The 21,856-nt window shown below is 52.0% G+C and overlaps 8 protein-coding genes across 8 annotated transcripts; 4 read left to right on the forward strand and 4 right to left on the reverse strand.

Moving 5' to 3' along the window:
* Window positions 1–320: 320 nt before the first annotated feature.
* MAA_03154 (alkaline phytoceramidase) lies at window positions 321–1,592 on the forward strand (the record flags this gene model as incomplete). Its single annotated transcript, XM_007821152.1, has 7 exons — window positions 321–430; window positions 493–505; window positions 562–622; window positions 691–822; window positions 887–1,168; window positions 1,227–1,344; window positions 1,409–1,592. The coding sequence occupies 7 exons, from the start codon at window positions 321–323 to the stop codon at window positions 1,590–1,592; spliced, it is 900 nt and encodes a 299-aa protein (XP_007819343.1).
* A 697-nt stretch (window positions 1,593–2,289) lies between these two features.
* Window positions 2,290–2,925, forward strand: MAA_03155 (uncharacterized protein; the record flags this gene model as incomplete). Its single annotated transcript, XM_007821153.2, has 1 exon — window positions 2,290–2,925. One exon carries the CDS (start codon window positions 2,290–2,292, stop codon window positions 2,923–2,925), a length of 636 nt encoding a protein of 211 aa, XP_007819344.2.
* Window positions 2,926–3,312: 387 nt separating this feature from the next.
* MAA_03156 (uncharacterized protein) lies at window positions 3,313–4,872 on the reverse strand (the record flags this gene model as incomplete). The annotated part of the gene is made up of 4 exons (XM_007821154.1): window positions 3,313–3,910; window positions 3,980–4,212; window positions 4,290–4,581; window positions 4,688–4,872. 4 exons carry the CDS (start codon window positions 4,870–4,872, stop codon window positions 3,313–3,315), a joined length of 1,308 nt encoding a protein of 435 aa, XP_007819345.1.
* A 1,138-nt stretch (window positions 4,873–6,010) lies between these two features.
* MAA_03157 (methyltransferase) lies at window positions 6,011–7,171 on the reverse strand (the record flags this gene model as incomplete). Its single annotated transcript, XM_007821155.1, has 1 exon — window positions 6,011–7,171. One exon carries the CDS (start codon window positions 7,169–7,171, stop codon window positions 6,011–6,013), a length of 1,161 nt encoding a protein of 386 aa, XP_007819346.1.
* A 935-nt stretch (window positions 7,172–8,106) lies between these two features.
* MAA_03158 (salicylate 1-monooxygenase) lies at window positions 8,107–9,592 on the reverse strand (the record flags this gene model as incomplete). The annotated part of the gene is made up of 4 exons (XM_007821156.1): window positions 8,107–8,447; window positions 8,689–8,893; window positions 8,966–9,374; window positions 9,438–9,592. The coding sequence occupies 4 exons, from the start codon at window positions 9,590–9,592 to the stop codon at window positions 8,107–8,109; spliced, it is 1,110 nt and encodes a 369-aa protein (XP_007819347.1).
* A 2,206-nt stretch (window positions 9,593–11,798) lies between these two features.
* Window positions 11,799–12,827, forward strand: MAA_03159 (quinoprotein amine dehydrogenase beta chain-like protein; the record flags this gene model as incomplete). The annotated part of the gene is made up of 1 exon (XM_007821157.1): window positions 11,799–12,827. The coding sequence occupies one exon, from the start codon at window positions 11,799–11,801 to the stop codon at window positions 12,825–12,827; it is 1,029 nt and encodes a 342-aa protein (XP_007819348.1).
* Window positions 12,828–13,786: 959 nt separating this feature from the next.
* On the reverse strand, window positions 13,787–14,915 carry MAA_03160 (tri14-like protein; the record flags this gene model as incomplete). Its single annotated transcript, XM_007821158.1, has 2 exons — window positions 13,787–14,660; window positions 14,758–14,915. The coding sequence occupies 2 exons, from the start codon at window positions 14,913–14,915 to the stop codon at window positions 13,787–13,789; spliced, it is 1,032 nt and encodes a 343-aa protein (XP_007819349.1).
* A 3,541-nt stretch (window positions 14,916–18,456) lies between these two features.
* MAA_03161 (amine oxidase) lies at window positions 18,457–19,918 on the forward strand (the record flags this gene model as incomplete). Its single annotated transcript, XM_007821159.1, has 2 exons — window positions 18,457–18,633; window positions 18,689–19,918. 2 exons carry the CDS (start codon window positions 18,457–18,459, stop codon window positions 19,916–19,918), a joined length of 1,407 nt encoding a protein of 468 aa, XP_007819350.1.
* Between the last annotated feature and the right edge of the window lie 1,938 nt (window positions 19,919–21,856).

A 21,856-nucleotide genomic window follows, 5' to 3' on the forward strand; every position in this document is an offset into this window, starting at 1 on the left:
GCGTGTGAGACTTGACTGGCAAGTTTGTGCCTGGTTTGGTTGTCAAGGGACAATATTGAATGGATTGATGGATGCAGGGCACCAAACGCCCAGTGCCATCAATTGATTGGTGGAGCCAGCAGGCCTTCCGTCGATACGCCACCCGCGGCCCGCGTCGACGGTGGCGGAAGCACCAGACCAAACGACTTCAAACGTTAGGGTTTTTAACTCCAAGCAGAGCAGAATCCACGGACGCTAATGACTAATACCTCGTATCGTCGCCGGTTCGATCGGATCGGGATGTTGCACTCGATTCGCGCAGCGGGGCCCTTTTCCCCAAAATGCTGCGACTGCACCGACATCAAATCCGCCTCACTCCTTCTCTGCACAACAGCGCCATGAATGTGCAGCGGGCAAAGCCGTTCTGGGGAGCGCCCACGTCCAACTTGAAGTAGGTTCTCCCAAGACTGCTTCGGCCCCTGTCGATAAGTCTCGTTGCTTATACAATTCTAGCTTTTGTGAAGAGGTACATGATGCACCCGGGACCGAGCACGAGGGCGCAAAATGTTAACGTGGTTACAGGACTACCTTGTGACGCGGTACATTGCTGAATTCATCAACACCCTGAGCAGCCTGGTATACGGTGAGCTGAAACCCGGCGCTCCTTCTTGTCACAAAAAGAGGAAGAAAACTGACAAAAATGCGTCATAGTTGCCTATGGAATCTATGGTTTGGCTCATGGGCGACGAAATGGCTCGCGCCTCGTTTCCTACTGCGGGTTGATCGGGGTAGGCGTATGCTCTGCCGGATACCACATGACGCTGAAATACCACACGCAAATGTGTAAGTTGATCTCGGCTCTCTCAGCGTCCTGACACCGCCCGCGTCTCACATGTTTGCTTTGCAGCCGACGAGTTGTCGATGCATCTTCTTTCGACACCGCTGCTCCATCGCGTCTTGACCTTTAACAAGTCGGAGCGATATACCAAAACGGCGGGAGTCGTTCTTTTTGTACTCTTCACCGTCGTCATGGCCGCTCACATGCTCTTGGACGAATTTCTCCTACACGCGACGACGTTTGGGTTTGCCGTCTACATGATTGCCACGAGGGTCATGAAGCTCATTCCTCAGCAAGTTCCCGATCCGCAGACCAGGAGCAACATCAAAAAGATTGCCAGGTTCGGCACAAGTACGTTTACAGGAACCCCGTTGAAAATGGCCCCGTGACTCACGAGGCCCCTCTCCAGTTAGCTTCGGCTTCGGCTTTTTCGTCTGGTTAATTGACGAGTGGGCATGCGGCATGTTGAACGGGGCGAGGCAGTCTGTTGGGCTGCCGGCGGCATTTTTCCTCGAGTTGCACGGGTGGTGAGTTGATCAAGCCTAGAATCGTGGGTTTGTACACGTCCGGGCTCTAATTGCGCTTATCTAGGTGGCATGTTTTTACGGCAATTGGCGGCTACATCGCCGTTGCGCTAGTGGATGAAATAACAACCGGCCAAGTCACTGCCGACCCAATTCCTTTGCTAGCTTGGCCCGTGCCGTTGGCGGCAAAGTACATACTAGGATTTACGAAGCAGGAGAAAGCGAATGGTGTCTACGGGAAGACTGCGTAGGGGTCAAAGGAGTGCTGAATGCATTGTACTCGCGCATGCACAGCTACTGCGCCGACCTGGCTTTCATGACTCGCACTACTGGGAAAATAAAGGAGAGTAAGAAGGAATATACACCTATAGAAATTTGTGGTGTGGCCGTCTGGTCACCGGTGGGACCAAGTTCTGTATTAGACGTTTAGAGATAGAATTGGCACGGTTAGTAGATTTATTATAGATAAATAGCTTCAAATTGGTGAATGACACAACACATATTGAATGCCTATGAAGACAAAACAGATCAATTCCTCAATTACCGCCCCAACCAAGACAAAAAAACCACAATCGTCTCATCGTATTTCTGCTTGATCACTTCGCAAAGCAAATAAGCTAGTTGACGGGCACGAACAAGTGGGACCGCCCATGATGCACCAACATCCTATTGGCCCCCCTTGGCGCTGCTGACTTGACGCCTTATGTAAGCCAGCTGTCGAGCTTTGGGCCAAAAACTTCAAAATTTCCAACAGCTCTCGCATCTCCATCACGAGCTCACACGACACGGCCACGCACCACCGCCCCCCTCGCCAATTGCCGGTGCTGTCGGGCAATCCAACCCCATCACCACCTCAATTTCACTTCATTCCATCAATCCACCCGCTCTCTCAACCGACCAATCCTCAACCCAACCAGCAGCGTCGGGACAGCCTTCGAAAACTCAACCATGGACCTCCGCTCCCTCGCCCGCCCCGTAGCCCAGCTCCTCACCACCGCCCGCCGCACACCTCTAACCCCCAAACGCGGCCACAAAACAACCGCCCGGACCAAACGGGCCCTCAAAATCGCCCCCCACGACTCCTTCCTCCCCGACCGAACCGCCGCGTCCCCCGCCGCCGACAGCATCATCTACAACCCCCCCGCGTCGGAAGCCTCGCCCGCCCACACGCCCTTCCTCTTCCTCCCGCCCAGCGACCCGCGCAGGTCGGCGTTCCTGCGAATACGCAACCACCCCCGCGCGCCGGCGCCGGCGCCCACCGCCCAGCCCCCCACAGAGGCAGACATGCCCCCCCGGATGCGCTACAAGCACCGCAAGCCGCGGTACCACCTGCAGAAGGAGGACGTCGCGGAGATGAAGAGGCTGCGCGCCGAGGACCCCATCGAGTGGAGCGTGGCCAGGCTCTCGCAGAAGTTTGAGTGCTCAGAGGTGTTTGTCAAGATGGCCGCCCCCGCGCCGCAGGAGCACCTCGCGTGGCTGAAGGGCAAGATGGACAGGAAGACGGCGCGGTGGGGCCCCATGAAGGCGCAGGCGAGGGAGGACAGGAAGCGCAGAGCTGACCTTGTCTACCGGGGGGACTTGTAGCCGTGGAACAAGACGATTTTTTATCTTGGTCCGTTCGTTAGTTGACGGACTGGAACACATGTACATTTTATACAGCATGAGGGGATGAAGCATTGTAGGATACAGAAGGGTCTCATCTATGTGAAACAAAAACAGAGGAGTTTGTTTTTCTGCGAACGAGGAAGCCGGGTATTTCATGTACATGACAAATCTCGCAGGGCATGGATACCAATTACTTTTTTTTTTTTTTTGGCAAATATATTCATTAACAACAGGGACAGCAACCCCCCTTATTTATTTCTCTTCTGAGCAGTTTGTGTCTGGCAGGTATTAGACACGGAACAAATCATGTCGATCCCAATGAAATAACGCCCCAAGGATAAAAAACAAAGGAGATTCATAATCGCGTTATAGGGCACACTGACGGTTTTCGCAACCGCTAAACGAGGAGGCCTTGTCGACATGGAGGTCCTTCTTGCCGGGAATCACCCTCCAGCACCAGCCGCACCAACTCCGGGCGCAGCCTTTGATTTCAGATTCGAGCACACGACCACCGAAGCCCTTTTCATCGTCCCATTCGGGGACGCAGGCGCCGATCCGGACCATACGGACTAGCTTGCGCTTGACTCGGCCGCCAATCCCCTCAATCTCATGCCGCTCATAGCCAGGGCCCAGCTGGGGCGATGGGGTGCGTTCATGGCGCTCTTCTTCAATGAGCGCCCCGAGAGGCGTGGCTGGCCCAAACGGCGACCCCGCGGGACTATCAGACACACCCAGGGCGGGAGGCGAAGGCGTTGATGTTGTCGTCCACACTGGGGGCTCATTGACCCATGGGGCTGTGCCACTTTCACGAGCGTCCTGGGCATCGCAGTCGGTCTCTTGCTCGCGGTCTTTGGCGGCGAGACACTCTTCTCCTCGACCGCAAATGACGCCACGGTCACCGTCGCCAATGCCAGTGCCCAGCCCGCCAAGCACTTCTCCATACTGATTGCGCCAGCGCCATATACTAGGACGAGGCAGTCACGTTAACACGACTTCTTGTTGGACGCTGTGTCTGGATGATGGGCAGACGAACCTTCGGTATTCATGGTCAGCCGCTCGGATGCTTCTGCCACATGGCTGGCAGAGCCAGACACCCGCCTTTTCGCACTTGCAAAGGGATTGTTGCACAGCATCAGAGCCAAATGGCAACTCTGGGTCGAGGCGGGGGATCGCCAAGGCCGCAATCGGCGCCTTGATGCAGGTTCTGCACAGCCTACGATGTCTTTCACGGAGCGCGACTGGCGCAGGCGGTTTAATTGAACAGTTCTGGGCCACGGCCGTTAGCGTGATGCGGCAGGCTTGCTCCAAGCGGCAAGCTTTGCTGACGCAGGTAAGAGACCTACTCGGCAGATCACCTCGCCACATTTTCTACATTCATCTACCATGTCTCGAGCGCAGGTGCCCGACTTGCCGTTGTAGTTGCGGCCGTCTTCCATGTAATGCCAATTGCTGGCGCGGGCGCGGTAGCGAAGCAGCTCCTCGGGGTTCAGAGGGACTTGTTCATTGGTGCAGTGCAATGTCGACGTGACGAGCACATTGCGATACTGAATGAGGCCGTCGTGTACAGAACGACACGAGCGTGCCAGAGAGTCTAGTGTATTCAAATCGATGGACGAGACGATTGAGGAAATGATGCTACAACACAAGTAGACATAGAGCAGGTGTTAGCCAAGTCCTTGAGAGGGTTGGTGATGGAACGGCAATTGCTCTGCAGCTTGTCACGAGCCAGAGATCAACATACGGATAACACTGAAATGCCCTAGCAATTGATTCTGAACAATGCGACGTGGCAGCTGGCGCCGTTGCAAGCTGGCCACCTTTATTCTGTGGCTGGCTCTTCGCTTGCAACGTCTGTGTAATCAGATCTTCGGGCGGATGACTGGCGCCATCGTCACCCTCCTCTTCCAAATCAAAGAATCGCGCCATTGCATAGAATTATACCGATGGGTGCTGTTCAATGCCGATGAAAGACGATGAAGCAACGCGAGGAGAGGGCGTTTGTTGGGTCGGACAACCGAGACCTTGGCGAGACGGAAGGCAGCGCAAAGGGGGAAAAAGAAATGCGTTAAAGGATGATGGGCGATATTGACGGAGCCATTGCACTGGCCGACATGTACACCAACCCGACGATTATGAAATGGAGAGAATGAAAATGAGGACTTGACGTGGAAGGTTAACAATGGACGAAGCTCAAGGTGGATGATTTAGGCGCTGAGGAGCTGGTCTCGTGCCTCCTTTGGTCTCCACTAGGTGCGCCGAGAAGGGAGCACTAGTCATGGGCTTCAGGACACTGGCGCCATTGACGATCGGGGGCTGTATCTAATACTGTCTGGTCAATACGGAGTACATTGTCAACAGCAGTGAAGCAGCGTCGACAACGGACTACGACGGGCGAAGAGCCGGAGCCGATGCTCCCCCCGCATCGATTGGACCAGAACCGCAGTAATTGGTACTTGAGTCACCTAGTCGATATGCGCAATCCATGGCGGGGGCTGCGGAGGGGCGCGACGGAGGGAGCCGGCAAGCAAGGTGACGCTGGTTTTCAAACGCACTTGCCGACTTTGTCTCGCAGTAGCAGAGGCATAGCCCTCGCTCATTGCATCAAGAGGCTGGGCATGAGTCTGGTGTTCATCCAGTGCCTACTCACTGGCGATCCGAGTCCTTGCCCACCAAACGAGCTTCATTTTCAATTTGTATTGAATCAATCCTTGCGTCGTCTGCAAGCTGATGACGAGTCTGCAATAGCATCCACTTTGATGCTCCACTGTCGATCTCGCGTTCCATGGTCTCCCCCAAGGTAGGCAGGTAAGTTACAAGTTTTGACCAGTTGCTTCAATGTTGTATTTTGACTTCCGAGCTACACCCGCATTTTACGTACCAAGTGATGACACTCGCTACCTATATCCCCCCTGTATAACTGTATAAATTTGCTCTAGTTCTCTATGTCTATTTCACGATTCCATATTCTATGTTCTAAACGCTTGTATGCACGCAGAAATTGACTGAAAGCAGATCACCATTGCCGTACACTACCGGTAATCCCCAACTGCAGACCCAGCAGCTCTCACGACCAAACTATTCCGAAGAGCTTATATCCGATTTCATCCGCTCGCCCAACTTCGCCTTTCTTGGCAACCTGCTGCACAGATGATATGGTTAGCACCTTGCCATCTTGCCGCCTGCATTTCTCCTTGTCTTGGAATGCGACCTCGACAGTGTCGCTGATGCCGGCAAACTTTCCATTTGGTCTCACAGACACCATTAGCCAGAATACTCCATCGTCTGCGAGGAGCGAGCTGGCGCAATCTCGCAGCCAAAAAGCGTGTTCTGGGGCGTACGTCACGTCAGCTGCGATGAGCACGTCTGCTGGCACGTCGAGAGGTGCAACCCGTGACGGCGCAGACCAATCAAGATGACATGCCTGGATCGGTGCTGCCTCTGGCGTCTTGGACATGTGCGAGTTGATGTTGGCTTCCAGGTTTGACAATACAGTGGGATGATAGTCCGTTGCGATAATGGCTGGGCGAGCTTCCGTGATGTGTGGAATGAGTCTTGACAAGAACAAGCTGACAAGTCCAGTTCCTGCCCCAAGCTCAACAATTCGGCTAGTTGACGAGAGATTGATGTTGGTGAATCGAAAAAATTCTGGCTCCTTGGATATTTTCTCCGAGAGAGCGATGGATGCACCCCAGGTTTGAAGCCCGACATCCGTGTGGTCTTCTCCAGTTTGCATCGGGGTATCGTACAACTCAACATTGATACTTGCGAGTCTATCATTCTTGAATGAGAAGATAAACTCCCGGGTAATTCCAAGATCTTCATCATCAACTGCTTCATCCTCAACTTCGTGGCTTAGGAAGGCCAGGATTGAGCATGCCTCATCCACAAAACGTTCCGAGACGCTCTCATCCAGCGAGAGCTCGTAAGCACGGCCAATGAACCCTGTTAACCAACGCTTGGCAAAATTGCGCTCAAACTCGTCATATCTCAGGCAGTCGGGCGAATCCTTCTCGTCAGCATCCGCTTCTGAAGCATAACCGGAATCTGTGGCTATCAAGTGGCTCTTGCCGGCTGTCTGAAAGTCCAGTGACGTTGGCAACGGGTAATACAACCCATGCAAGTTGCGTAATGCGGCCCCAATCTGAGCGGCACTCAACACAGCCAACTCTCGCAAGGAGGGTAAACTCGTCGACGGAAGCGCCGGGATTCGGCCTTTGATGCCCATCGTCAAATGGCGACGTGATATTGAGTTTGTAGAAAAATCGGAGCGCAGCTTGGAATCCTGCACCCCATATGTAACCCGCCTCAATCCGGATCACAGCTAATGCTGTTGCTATTGCATAGACATGGCGACAGATAAGCGAAGCCCGTTGATATCTTTACCACTGCAGGGTGTAGAATGCACCACAAACGGTTTGCTTACAAGGCCACGTGGGCCAGGTCTTTATCTAGGAAAATTTTCGACGCCATCGTGGGGCCAAGGGTATGGCCGCTATGAGGGTTTCTGGGCCTGAGCTCAACATCCACTTTCTTAATTGCCGGTCTCCGAAAGCCATTTCATTTCCAGGCATTGCTTACGGAGTACAAATGGTAAGTGAGACCCGGCCTTCTCTGCACATAAAGTTGCGAAATTTGGCCTGCCTGACACATACAACGCGATGGGTTACGAGTTCTGGCAGTGAAATGTCGTGATGGCCTCAAAGCCTGCACATCTATCACAAACTCCTCCCGCTGTTTGGACATCCTACGTGGCTGGAATGCCTCGAAAGGCCGGCATGCTGCCTCTGTACCATTTCTCTATCACGAGGCCTGATGGTCTTGTGCGATGGCCGTATGATACGTATGGTAAAACACATGGCGTACCACATTAGAGTTGTCGACGGTCGTCAAAACCCTGGTCGTCCCCACCAGACAGCAAAATGTGTCCGTGTAAAAGTTTCTTCAGCTGGGCAATCGCGGCACCAGTCCAGCGCATTCTGTTGGGCAAATTAACGCCCTTGCAAACCGAGGTTGTGTGTCACCAGCTATTTATAACCGTACGGTTGATGAATTTCCACCTGCCTGGTCCAGTTCGAGCTGCAAATGCCAACCACATGATGGAAAGATGTTATATAGTGTGGAACGAGAATATTTACAGCTAGAAGACTGAGCAACTTGGCACTACGCCGGGCTCTGCGTGCGTTGGAATGGCTCCCGCAAAAGCTCATCCATCCGACTTGCAAGCAAAGCTTCATCCGCAAACTTTTCCGTAATCAACCCATCTCGCAACGCACATGCTTCCTCGCCCGAAGCAGTTCTCTGCTCCCCCACTGCTCGTGCTCCCCTGACCAAGTGCGACGTGCGCGGTTGGCGTTTCTCAGCATACGGCTTGAAGATAGCATCAGACAAACTCGGCCCGAGAGCCGCGACGGCCTTTTCGAAACGCGTTTCGACTGAAGCTAGGTCGGGCAAGGCTTGGCTTAAGTGGAAGCAGTCCTCCCTAGCAAAAGAAGGAAGATTAGCTAGGAGATCATGAATGCCGAGTAGCAACAATAGAAAAGAAACAAACTTGCAGTGCCTGGTTTGCACCCTGGCCAAGGTGCGGACTGGTTGGATGTGCGGCATCTCCTACCAAAACACATCTCTCGGAATACCACTGGCTTGGCTCCAACTCTTGGCGATCAAAAAGTCCAAATTTGATGACTCTCTCTGAGGCATTGATCATGTCCATGAGCACAGAGTTCCACCCTTCCAGCAACTTACAGAGCTGACTTTTCTGCTCTGGGAGTTCCTCTTGTCGATACGGCCGCCATGTCTCCGCTGCTTCGTTGGTCTCTCGTCGAGTTATCGCCCACGATATGTGCGTCTTGGAGATGGGGTAAGCAATGACATGAGTTCCGTCACCGTACCAATTGCGCATGGCTGCGGGAGTAAGTAGCGAATCGGGCACTTTGGAGATTCCGGCCGTCTATGGAATGTGAGTTTAGTTGAACAATGGCGAGAAAAAAGAGAGAGGGAGAGAGAAAGAAAACATGGTTACCTGTGTGAGGCCGGTATATGAAGGGAGCCCTTCCGCGATACCCTTGGACCGAAGGAGAGCCCTCCGGCTCGCAGATTTAATTCCATCGCAGCCAATGAGGAACGAAGCGGTGACCGCCCTTTCGTGATTGAAGTAGGCGGTTACAGAATCTTTCTTTTCTTCAATATCCAGCAGCTCCCAGCCCTCTCTCACCTCTATGTCGCGGTCGAGAAGCGTCTTTTTCAGCATCAAGTTGATGGAGGTACGCTTGATTCCAGCCAAAGGATGGCCGTACTTATCCTTGAAGGTGCTGGGCAGGTCTGAGGAACCGAGTAGTTTTCCGTCCGAAGTTGAGTCAATAAAGCGCTGAATAGGATAAGACTCGGCAGTAATATTGTCAGCGACCCCAACGAGTTCCAGAACTTTGAGGCTGTTGATTGCTTGTAAGTCTTGCTGCCGTTCGATGGGAAATGTATGTATATATTCGACTTACCCGTTGGACATGAGCATCAGTGACGCACCGGCATCCCCGAGTTCCGAAACTTTCTCAAAGACGATGGGATGGTAGCCTTTTTGTATGAGAAGGTTGCCGAGGACGGGACCTGCGACGCCGCATCCTATGATGAGCACGGTAGGTGCGGGAGACATCTTTTTTTTGTCCCTTTTGATGTTTCTGTTTCGGAACGACAACAAGTAGAGTTGGGTGTTACTTGATGCGAACGCGCCTTGGCGAGAACCGCGGTGCTCGGACTCGCGTGCCGCTTAAATACAGAATCTAATTTTGGATTCTTGCCGTCTTTGTGTCCCATTCGAGTCGCTGTTCCCGGCCGGCAAACCAGTCAGATCTCCGAGATTGGTGGCGTAAGCGACCTGGCTATGTATTTCTCCACCAGTCGTCCGGCCGAACCGCCCGCTTTGTGGAGGTTGTGGTCGGTGAAGGAGTCATCGAATGATCGGACTCGTTTGCGGGCTTTCCTCCGCACTTTGTTTTGTAGGCTCGAGGAATTGCTGCACTGTGGTGATGGCCATCCGTTGCTGTACCCTCTAACGGGCCGTGTGGTTTCATATGTCATGTTCAAGGCCGGTGGACTCATCCATGCGAAGCTATTATTTTCACCACGTCGACGGAAGAAAGGCGGTCTGAGTCAACAGGGATATTGGGACAAGATGACGCCGACGCGGAGTCGACTTTGGATATTCAGAACAAGACGCGGCTGCCACGATGGTTGTCGAGTTTGTCAATCGAGCCAAAGAGGATGACAAAAGAAGAAGAAGAAGCAATAGCGACGTGTTTCCTCAAAACATGGATGAGCAAATGGATATAGAGTCATAGACTTGGATTGACCCGGGATTGATCGCGGCTTTGCTGCTAGCCACGCCGAGACCTGCAACCCGCTAAACGAGCCTCCCTGGCTCAGGCAGCGATGTGGTGCCTATACATCTCTTGCAGGTAAGCCAACTCTTACTTTGAATCATAAGCGTGGCGAATCGACGGCGTTTTTGAAAGTACGCAGATCTGATGTGTCGAGAGTACTTGGCCCGGTCTGCCCCTTCTGCCCGGGCGTCCAGGGTAAGCGTGAGGACAATTGAAACAGTGCGGACGATAGCTTTGAGCCATTTCTATTTTGGATAGGGGAGAAGAAGGAGAAAATGAATCCTTTCCTACCATCTTGTGGTGTCAGGCACGGCGTGGATGCTTGGTGACGACTGACATGCGAGGTGCCGGTGCGCTCCTCCCAGCCACAAAAATGGCTAGAATATAAAGGAATTTTCCAGAATTCAACGACGGCGTCAGGTACAACACCACGGGTACGGAAAGCTCGGACGCGGACAGCATGCATGGTGACGTAGCGTTCTTGTATGCTTGCGCCTGGTGAGGGTGGCGGCTTCTTCTTCGACTTGTCGAGCATCTCGAGGCCTGCAGGCTGACATTGGACGCCGGATCTCACCGGAATCTAGGATTCATGTGAGCCTTGGGCTATTTCAAATTCTCTACATGCTCCCTTTGATTATCCAATTCATGGATCGGGATGTGTCTCTACTGTTCCAACGACTCTGCCAACATGGAGGCCTCCTACAAGTCGAGGTCTTATTTTGGTAAATGTTGTTTTTCCTTTACAATCCAAAGATATAGAATAGGAGAATATTGAGCCGGGGTATAATTATGCATAATACCTTGATTCAGGTATTCCCATGTCGAGTGAGTACTCCATATCGCAAGTTCGCAACATTCGCAGAGTAAAGCCGACTGGCCCTCTTAGCACGCTTCACTGACAAATATGGCTTCTGGCATCCTTTTCTTAGTCATGCCATGGAAAAACATGGCAAAGAATGATGGGTGGTGGCCTTGGAATGATTTTGTCATCTGTGCTTGGTAAGCACTTGGACGTAATTCGGGCCCGGAGTTAAGGCTTTTTTCTGCAAACCCGACATGATGGAGCATCAAGTCCAAGGGCAAAACGCACGGCCGCCGTGTGCATGAACCAAATCCATTGGCCTGGCCGGTGCGTATTGCTTGGCTGAAGGATTGGAGCGAGCCATGAGTCCATGACCATGTCAGCGAGGCAATGCCTCTTGCTTCCGTTGAATATTGCGCGGCTTTGCGTGACCTGCCGAATGCGGTGCCTCCAATGCACCTCATTGGCCCAGTTGCCAGGACTGCATCGGCAGTCACACGAAAGGCGCAATCGACCATGAGCATGAGCATGAGCATCATGCAACGAGACACCGGCAGCCGGGGACTCGGAGGGTAGCATCATCGGCATATAAATAAGGTTCAGCCCTCTCATCATTGGAATGCAACTATCCAAGCAAATCCCTTCTTTTACCATTACCCCCTGCAAACACACCCATCATGAAGTTCCATACTCTCCTCGCCTTGTCCTCGACGTATCTGGCCTCGCATGCCGCCAGCTCTGCACTGCCAAGAACAGAACAAGCATCGTGCTCAAGCGAGAGCAGCAGCAGCAGCAGCAATGCTCGTGTCATTCATCAATTTCCAAACGGAACCTGGCTGGAGAACATTGCCGAGCGCCGCAACGGCAACCTGCTCCTTACCTTGCTCGACCGCCCGGAACTGTATCAGATTGATCCTCGCAACCCGGCCAACGCGACGCTGGTGCATCACTTTGCAGGCTACACCAGTCTTTTTGGAATCGCCGAGACGTCCCCTGACGTATTTGCCATCATTGCCGGAAACTTTACCCCCGGCATCGGAACCCAGGAAGGCAGCTACGCCATCTGGAGCGCCGACTTTGCCGGCTGTAAAGGCGCCGAGGTGTCCAAGATTGTGAATGTCCCTGAGGGCAAGCTTCTCAATGGCATGACCACTCTCAACGCGAACACTGGCGAGGTTCTTGTGAGCGACAGCGGCCGCGGCCTTGTGCTCCGCGTGGACACAAAGTCCCGCAAGTACACCCGGGTGCTGGAAAATGACGTCTTCCAGCCCGCGCCAACCGCCCCTATTCAACTCGGCATCAACGGCATCAGGCTTCTCGGGGACCACTTGTACTACACCAATACGTATGCCTCCGTGTACGGACGGGTGGCCATCAACCCCGAGACGGGCGAGGCGGCCGGGCCATTTGAGACGATCAGCACGGGTGTCAAGGGCGACGATTTCGTCCTCGACAACCAGGGCAATGCGTATATCGCTGCGAACCCTGAGAATGACGTCGTGAGGGTTGACCGGGAAGGCGTCACCAAGGTTCTTGCTGGCCATCTCAACTCGACTCTTGTCCCGGGTCCCACTGCTGCCTGGCTTGGAAAAGCCCCGGGCCGCGATGGCAAGCGAGCCTTGTATGTGGCGACCTCGGGTGGCCGGGCTGGGCCGATCAATGGGACATACACGGAGGGTGGTAAGCTTCTGGTTCTGGAGGTGTAGCTTGGCCTGGCTGGTCTTGCTGTGAGGGAGTAGTACGCAACTGGACTATGGAGGGTGTGGAAGCATAGATTTTGGGTAGATACATTACATTCGTGTTTGAGACTTTATAGATTCGTATAAAATTGTTTGCATATAATGTCTTTTTTGGCCCTGACTTTGTGCGTGGAGACCTTGTTCAAGATGTAGTAGAATACATGTGCAGCAGCTGTGCGTCTTTTTACCTTCAGACTATGAAGCATATCCGGCGATTGAAATCCCAGCTGAATTTCAAATGGAGGAGGATGCCTGTCGGAGAAGCAGGATTTATAAACAACGACATTAACTTGACTTACTTTAGAATTTTTGCGCTGGCGTCTGAAAGTGACGACGTTAGGAGGTTGGTTGTGTGCCAGCGTAGTAGCTGTGGTCAGGTATTTTCAATTTCACGTTGCAAATTCCAGTAATAATACAGTAAAGAAAGAGTTCCACCATGACTATATCAAGTACCCAATGCGCTATAACATCTTCCCACATGAGGCTGAATAGTAGAGGTCTGGTCGCCTAACCTGTGCTTCTTTGACGCCAGGTGTTGTTCACTGGGCGCTACGGAATAAACCCCGTACTATATTTCTTTGATAGTACCAAATTATTCACATGCTCTCGTTATCATGCTATAAGTAATTAGATAAGGGGCTAACAGTACGTTATAAAAGCGACTACAGTAAATAGAACGTGCCACGGTTACGCGAGGACTCCAATGACGAGACCTGGGTACTAGACTCTCGCTGTTTCTTGTATAAAAAAACTCTTTACTTATTCAGCCCTCGAGGAAAACGCAGGACTTTTAATGCCAAAGACTGTCATGAGATGCATTGAGCTGTTCACTCCACGCCCTCTCTGACCCCTTGCCACAGAACTAGATAGATATATATTCTAATACCGAAATAACATATTGCCCCAACACGCAACAAGCAGACGCATCAGCGAAGAAGCTTTTCGACATCAGAAGTAATGTCGTAAAGTGGGAACTCGGTCCTGTTCCCGGAAAGCGTGCCAGGAACCTTGTTAGCCGCATCGCCAAACCACTCAGTCGAAACAAAGATGCGACCTTCAATCTGCACCGAGGCCGTCGTGGAACCCCCCTGGCCCTCAAACTTGTTCGGCACAACACCCAGCCGCTCCGCAGACGTCCATTTGCCGTCCTCGGAGCGAAGCACCACCGTCCCCTCCAACTGCGACGACACGAGGAGCACCTTGCCCTCGAACTTTGACGGCAAGTAGATGCCATCGGGCCTCTCGCCGATGCCGTTCTCTCCGACGTCCACGACGGCAGGAACGCCCTTGTCCGCCTTCATATCGAAGCGCAAAAGTCTACTGCCCGTGTGCTCCGTGGCGAGCAGAATATCCCCCTTGGACGCCAGCCCCGTGAGCCCCTTCTTGGTGTGGTCCTTGTCGTTGGTGAGGTACCACGCCGCCGCGTCCTTGCCGTCCTTGCTCACGCGGACGATGCTGCTGGGCCATGTGCCCACGGCAAAGGCGTTTCCGCAGGCGTCGTGCTCAATGTCCTGGTAGCCGCTGTAGACGCCGTCGGTGACGGCGGTCAGGTTTGCCCGCCAGAGCTCCTGCCCGCGCGCGAGGTCGTACTTGACGAGGAAGTTGTCGCCCGAGATGTTTGCGCCGCGGGTGTCAAAGGCGGCGCCGGCGTTGACAATGACGGACAGGCGGCCGAGGGGGTCGACCTGGACGCCGCTGGCGTGGAGGACCGGGTCGTACGAGAGCTTGTCGAAGGCGATTGTCTTTGTGACTTTGTTGGTGAAGGGGTCGTATACGGCGACTGTGGAGTTGTACAGGACGCTGGTTGGATATTTGTATTAGCCAACTGTGCGGTACTCTTTTTATATGGATTTTGCGTTTTTTTCAGGGTTTTGGAAATTTTAGAAGTGAAATGTACCTGATGTACGCAAGATGGGTTCTGGTATCGTAGTCGATATTCTCGGGGTATAATTGGTACGAGTTGATGACTAGTTCTTTGCTGAGTTTGGGGGAGGTTTGGAAAGGGCCGGCTTGGGCGACGCCCGCGGCGAAAAGTGGTACGAGGGCAAATAACATTTTTGTTTCCTCTATGTTATTCGACGAACTGGGAGGAAATGCGGTTATATTTAGCCCGTTCGAGTTGTGGCTTGCTGAGAGACTGCTGTTGCTAGCTGTCGAGATGGAGATGGAGATGGTGCAGAATGAAATGAAATGTCCGACGCTGTAGAATAAATATATAGTTCTACTTTGTAATAGTAGCAGAGGTTTGATTGCGCCGAGAGTTGTGAATCTGCTATTATAAGCCCGAGTGGGATCTCGGGTGTAGCAAGGCTTACCTAGTTCGCAAACCCGATCCGATGCCAACGCAACTAGCCAAGTCCTTGTTGCTTGTAGAACCCAAGTTTACATTTGTAATCGCAGCAGAATAAATTCCCGCCAACGCATGCCTCTTGAAATTAGTCTTTGCCAAGTTTTATGCTGCCATCATGTGAAGTCGCGGCAAGTTTTCCCGGCACACTGGGATGAGAGACTTACAAGCAACCAACGGAGATGGACTCTCATACATGTGCCCAAGATTGTAGAATAGAGAGAGGTATTTACGAGTAAGCGGCAACATCAGTCGTCATGACTCTGGTTCAGCCTTGGCCCTTGGCCCTGAAACCTGCGTGCTCATTAAAGGAGCAGGAGGGCGTCGTAAAGCTCACCCGTGACAAGACCTTTCGGGGCTAAGCAACCAAGTTAGTTACCAACCCCTTATACGTAATTCCGGTGGGTGGACCACGGTTTGTCGGCAGTTGGTTGGGGGTTGCTAGAGCCCAAGTCATTCGCGCATGACGTCGATTTAAGCACAAGATGCTCATCATCCCCCACAACGCCGCGCCGATCAATCTGCAAGCGTCAGCTTGTCCTTATCCATCGACCGCGCGGCCCCGTTTGTACTGCCCAGTCTGTTTTACAATCAACTAATAGCCTAGACTAGACTACGGCAATCGGTCGGGGCTTGAACGTGGGATTGTGGTTTGAAGGAGAGCAATTGCAAAGTATATTGGATTGTATACATTAATTAGATAATACTATCTTGCCTGAAAAAAAAAAAAAAAAAAAAGATATGTGCTCTGAAGAGTTGAGAGGAGCAAAGCGCAAAAAGAAGCGCGAGTGAGGACATCCCCACCACTATCCATTAGTCCGTGCCCGGATTTGAACCAGGGATCTACAGATTTGCAATCTGCCATCATAACCACTAGACCACACGGACGAAGGTAGCTGGTACGCTGTGATCGACGCCCATTTAATACAACTTATAAGGACAGTAGCAATTGCGCGACAAGTGCAGGAACACGAGTTACAGGATGTTTACTTGCACAACAAGGGCCAGCGGCCAAGTGAAATATTATTTTGATAAATTTTTAACTAAAGAATCATTTAGATGGGGGGTTCGTGAGTCACGACTTGACGTCATCGGGAGCTTTTCGCTCGACCAGCTCGCTAGCAGCTTTACAGATTCAATCCGCCACGTAATTCCAGACACTAAACCCGAGTCAGAAGCTTTTTTTCATGATAGGTTTTCGTCTTTTATTCAACCATCGCGGCCGCTTTCTAGTATCAACTTGTGGATGAGTTTGTTTGCTCTTTGACGATTGAACGACCTCACAAGAGCGCTTGCACCGTGACTTGTCCAAAATGACAAGTGCTCCCTTAGCAAAACCTCGAGTGTGCATCTTATTGCGCGTACTTGTTTACAGAAATCATCACGAGATACTACAACTTCTGCAGTTCTTATCATTTTTATCAACGCTGCTACAAGCTCGCCTGTTCATCTCGACATTGTTTCAGCGCGTTTGCCTCTTGAACCACATCATGACTCATTACTTGAGAAACAGCTTCGCTGGCCTCAGGTGTCCCCTCTGCTCCCCTCAAATGACGACGCGACGGCATGTGCTGAGCAGTTTATGAATGCGCAAAATAAAAATTCGCCGTGCCGGTCTGCTCGACGATGCAGTATTTCATGTCAACCTGACTGCGCGTCTTTCAGGACGCCTTCAGCGGTTGGGACCATGAAGGTTCTGTGTGAGCTTTGTGACGTCAACGTCATTTCGCGTTGGAGACGCAAGTCTGTGAACGAGCTCCAGTAAACCTTTGGTTCGAAGAAGAAAAAACACTCATAGCACGGCTCGCAGTAACCCTGGCAAAATAGTTGGCTTCTACCGCGGCAAAATGATTTTTTTGTTTCGCAGACGGGAGGGGATACTCAATTCATGAGTTTACTTCATCTGACGGTCCTGCAAGGTGGCCACGCAAACCGTCCGGTGTACGGAGTAGTGGAAGGGACTTGGCGTGCATCCCCGCCCTCTTTCGCTGGACTTGATTGACCAGACTCCTCCTGGAAATGTGCAGTCCAGTGAGTCTCCTACAGAAAAACTTGCAAGTGGCCGGTAAAAGAGAACTGAGATACGTAACCGTCGTAGAGAAATTGACGTGCCAAGTCATAATGCATAATAGAGCCCCTCATGACATAATCAAGTAGTCCGTATGGTCTAGTGGTTAGGATGGCAGATTGCAAATCTGTAGATCCCTGGTTCAAATCCGGGTACGGACTGATTATTTTTTTGCCTTTCCTGCCACCAACTCTAATTGGCCCTCTGCCAGCACCCCGAGGATCCGTTACGTTAAAGCACGGCAATATTTAGATAGGCTGGACGAACTCTAATAGGACGAGCGGCTCACCTGGTGAAGCCCAACTTTTTATCCGGATTCCCAGCGTGTCTAAGAGTAGATATTTCCTGGTTTAGTACTTGGAAATAAACCTGAATAATACAGGCCCAAGCGAGAAACTTGAAAGCACAATATCTACCGAGTGACAGATTATTGTGCAGCGAAACCTGAGTGTAGCGGTGATCGACGTTGGTAACCCAAAGTAGTTGCCATTAAACAGAAATTAGTCACAGATGCTGCCGAGATTGGGTTTTCAATAAGGCTACATCTCTGTGGAAACAGACCGAATACGATGATATTAAGAGAAACGACCAGATATTGTAAGGACCATGCATATTTTCGACTTCGGTAATGTGACAGTAGGCTGGCTGAGTCCAAGGGAGAAGAACAGAAAGGGAGTCTGAGCAAGATCTGCATATAGCAACTGCGTAATTTCTGTTTAGTAACCTAGGCGAAACAAAAAAGCATTCATTACATGCATTAAACGGAGGCTGTGGCATATAAGTTACTTTGCAGCCCTCCCTCATCCAACTATGCCTCTATTGCGTCTTGTATTTAAGTATCACATCACGACTCTTGATCTACACGAATTAGTAATAATGCAGACCAAAGCCTCGCGTGGTTTCACTGTTTGCACGCTTCTTCCTCTTGCCAGCCACGTCGTCTAATAGCCATGCATTGTTCCAGCCCCTGTCGACGGGCTCCCGAACGTGGTTGGTCGAGTCTGCTGTGATGTGACACTTTGCAGATGCAGCAGTCGATGGAATAGGAACTACGGCATAACTACATGTCAATAGTAGCTGCGGGGAGCTTCTTTGGCGGCCTCCGCTCAATAAAGTTCCCTGATCAAGATACACCCGCTGCCACTCTGATGCCTCCAGTCGACATAGACTTCCCATCCACAATGGTGAGATTATTAGCCTGTTCTCTCAGCCTGGTGGCAGCAATACATGCGCTTCCGAACGTCCTCTTCAAAGACGTTGTGATTATTGGCGGTGGTGCTTCAGGCTCCTATGCCGCGGTCCGCCTTCGTGAAGACTTTGGAAAGTCCATTACCCTGGTTGAGAAGGACGAAATCCTCGTACGTCTTCACTGGTCCTATGTACGTGGGAGTGTTGGAGGCTCATTCCCAGCAGGGCGGTCACGTTGACTCGTACGTCGACACCAAGACGGGCACGCCGTACGACTTTGGCGTCAAGGCATTTATCCAGGCGGGCAACGCGACGGGTTTCTTTGATCGGCTGGGCGTCCCACGCGGCCGCAGTTCCAAGACCCCCGTCAACACGACGTACATTGATTTCAAGAGCGGCAAGGTGCTGGACTTTGCGCCGCCCCCGTCCGCCGCCCAGCTCGACGCCTTGGCCGACTTTCTGCGCGTCGTCGAGCCGTGGGAGCATCTCTTGCAGCCGGGCTATTTCGACTTTCCGGAGCCAAGCCATATTCCTGGAGATCTTCTCGTCCCCTTTGGCGACTTTGTGTCGAGGCATGGGCTTGAGCGTGCCATGCCATTCATATACCAGACCACGGGTCTTGGGGTCGGCAACATGACCAAGGCAATTACACTGTTCGCGCTGCAGGCATTCGGTGCGTCCATGGCCCGGTCGGCTCTTGGGCTGCAAGACTCCTTTGTGCCAGCTTCAGGGCGGAATCAGGATCTATACGACGCCGTGGCCGCCGTCCTCGGCAGCGATGTCTTGTACGCCAGCAAAGTGGTCAACACTATCCGCACCAACCTCGGCGTCATTATCACAGTCAGGCACTTGAAGTCCGGGAGGCTCACCTACGTTGCTGCCAAGGCTCTCTTGATTGCTATTGAACCGACAGGGGATAACACGGGGCCGTTTAGTCTGGACCTCGATGAGAAGCACATTCTCTCCAGGTTCACTTACACGCGCGAGTACACGGGCATCATTGACAATACCGCCCTCGCTGCACACGCAAGCTACTTCAACCTTCCCTTTGATGCAGCGCCAAACAACTACCTTTCGTACCCTGAGCCGCCGTTCACTGCCCGCATCGACTACATGGGTTCGGGGCACTACTTCCGCGTGACTGTCATTGGCGACGACAAGCTTGACGACAAAGGTGCGAAGGCGTTGGTGGACAAGGACTTTGCGACTCTTGTCAATGCTCATGTGCTCCGGGGTTCTGCTGCCGAAAAAGTCCACTGGGTGGCCTTTTCTACTCACGGACCGATGCATGCAAGAGTGTCAGTCGGGGATGTCCGGCGAGGCTTCTTCCAGAAACTGTACGCGTTGCAGGGGAGACGGTCGACTTGGTGGACTGGCGGCGCGTGGTCGGTCAATTTCCAGTCGGCGCTGTGGCAGTACGACGACATCATCGTGCCCATGATGCTTCGGGGGTAGACGGCGGCGTGTGGATTGTCCCCAAGTCGTGTCCCACTACGACTTTTTGTGTTCATGTAAATAGCTAGACTGCTTCCAAGACACTCCGAGTCCAACTTGAACTGGCATCAAAAAGGAAGAAGGAAAATGGTTGTTGGTGTTGATGAAGAGAGTTCAACGGAGGCATTCTGACGGTCTAGCCTAATCATGTTGTCGACGGCTCAGCTCTCTCAGGGTCGCCATCACATACTGGCACCTGTCTTGGAATATCTACTGTTTCTTGATGGGCGGTATTCTGTGCCGAGTAGGGGACTGTCTCGTATTGTTCTGTGCGGTCCCACACGGTCGAGCCATCCGTTGTGGTGTCGTTACTTTTGCTTTGATTCGCAAGGCTTTAGTTGACGTGTCTTGCCTCGGGCCAGGTGACTCGAACAGCTACATAACACGATGTGATGACTGGGATGCGAGGGCTGAATATGTCTTGCTACTACGGAGTATGGAGTACTCCGTATACAACCCAGCATAATCCTGAGCCGGGAACACATGCCTTGACGTCTAAAGGCAGGCACTCCTATGCCATCATAATTGCAGATATGTCGTTGTCTGTCAGAAAGCTCTATCCAATTATATACAGTCATCAGCCATATCTGGTTTATCTGTACGTGACAGCAGTATTTTTGGCAATGTCTTTCTCTAACTGGCTGCTAGGTATAGGTCACACTATAACAAGCTGTCAAAGGTGTGGTTCTCATTGACCGGCTATATACGGAGTACGCGGGTCATGAATACGATACATCGAAAAAGACGACGAGGAAAAGAAAGAAGTCCCGCTGATGTATGCAAAGCAATGGCGGGTTAACATGTCATATTCTTGTGCCAAAAAGAATCGATGTTTGTTCCCGTAGCACAAATGCCGGGACATCATGATGACAGTAGATGCTTTCTCACAATGCTGTCGCCGTCGTCATGGGTCTGATTGCAAACTTATTCACAAGTCACGTAAAAATGTGTTTGTTAGAGCGCTTACTGGGGGCCTACAGTGTCAGTATAAAGCCATCGAGGACCATGGCCTCTTCTTCTTGTCTTGCAAAACATCATTCAACCAGACTTTTATTGAACCCACCTTATCCTGATGTTGCTAACGGTATTGCTATATGGTGCTCTGGCCCCTTACCAAAGCAGTAAGGGCCCTAGACCTCCCAAAGTTAAGACTACCATGGGGTACATGGGAAGCCCAGAAGTACAAACCAGATCCAAATGTGGGTGAGAAAATGTTGCCAGTAATGAAACAGGACAAGAGTCTCAGCGTGGTTTTCTGACCCATGAAAGATTTACCTCCTTAAAAGCGTGCGATTCGGTGCCGAACCTCCTCGTTTTCCCTCCCCGTCACCCCCAGACTGGAAGGATGATGCCTTGCAGAGAGACAACCGGAGCATCACTTGCCATCAGATCAAGACTAAGAAATTAAAAGAACCCCGGATGAAACGGCGCATGTAGAAACAGAGGATTGTCTTTTGATTGACCCCTATGTTCCAGTAAAGGCTTTCCTACCCGATGCCGAGCCATTGCCCGTCGTCTTCTAGGTCTACGGAGGCGGCTTTGTCTTTGGCGGCAAGGAGCAAGGCGGCGTAATATATACTGGCCGGCCAATGCTAAGTGCGTCCAACTACACCACCATTTTTGTTGCATGCAACTACCGTCTCGGTTTGTACGGCTAGCTCGCATGCCCTTGCATGGAAAAAGAGGCTACGCCGAATGCTAGATTGTACGACCAGGCTCTGCTATTCGAGTGGGTGCGCGACCATATAGACAAGGTGAAGGGTGATAGAGATAAAGTCAGTGCATGGGGTCTGTATGCAGGCGGCAGCTCCATTTTGCATCATCTCATTAGAGACGACGGCGCTCGTGATCCCCTATTCTAGTCCTTTACCGCTTTCAGTCCCGGCTTCGAGTGTGCGT

The sequence above is a fragment of the Metarhizium robertsii genome (genome assembly GCF_000187425.2).
Source record: "Metarhizium robertsii ARSEF 23 chromosome Unknown MAA_Scf_4, whole genome shotgun sequence".
In the NCBI taxonomy this organism is placed as follows: Eukaryota; Fungi; Ascomycota; class Sordariomycetes; order Hypocreales; family Clavicipitaceae; genus Metarhizium; species Metarhizium robertsii.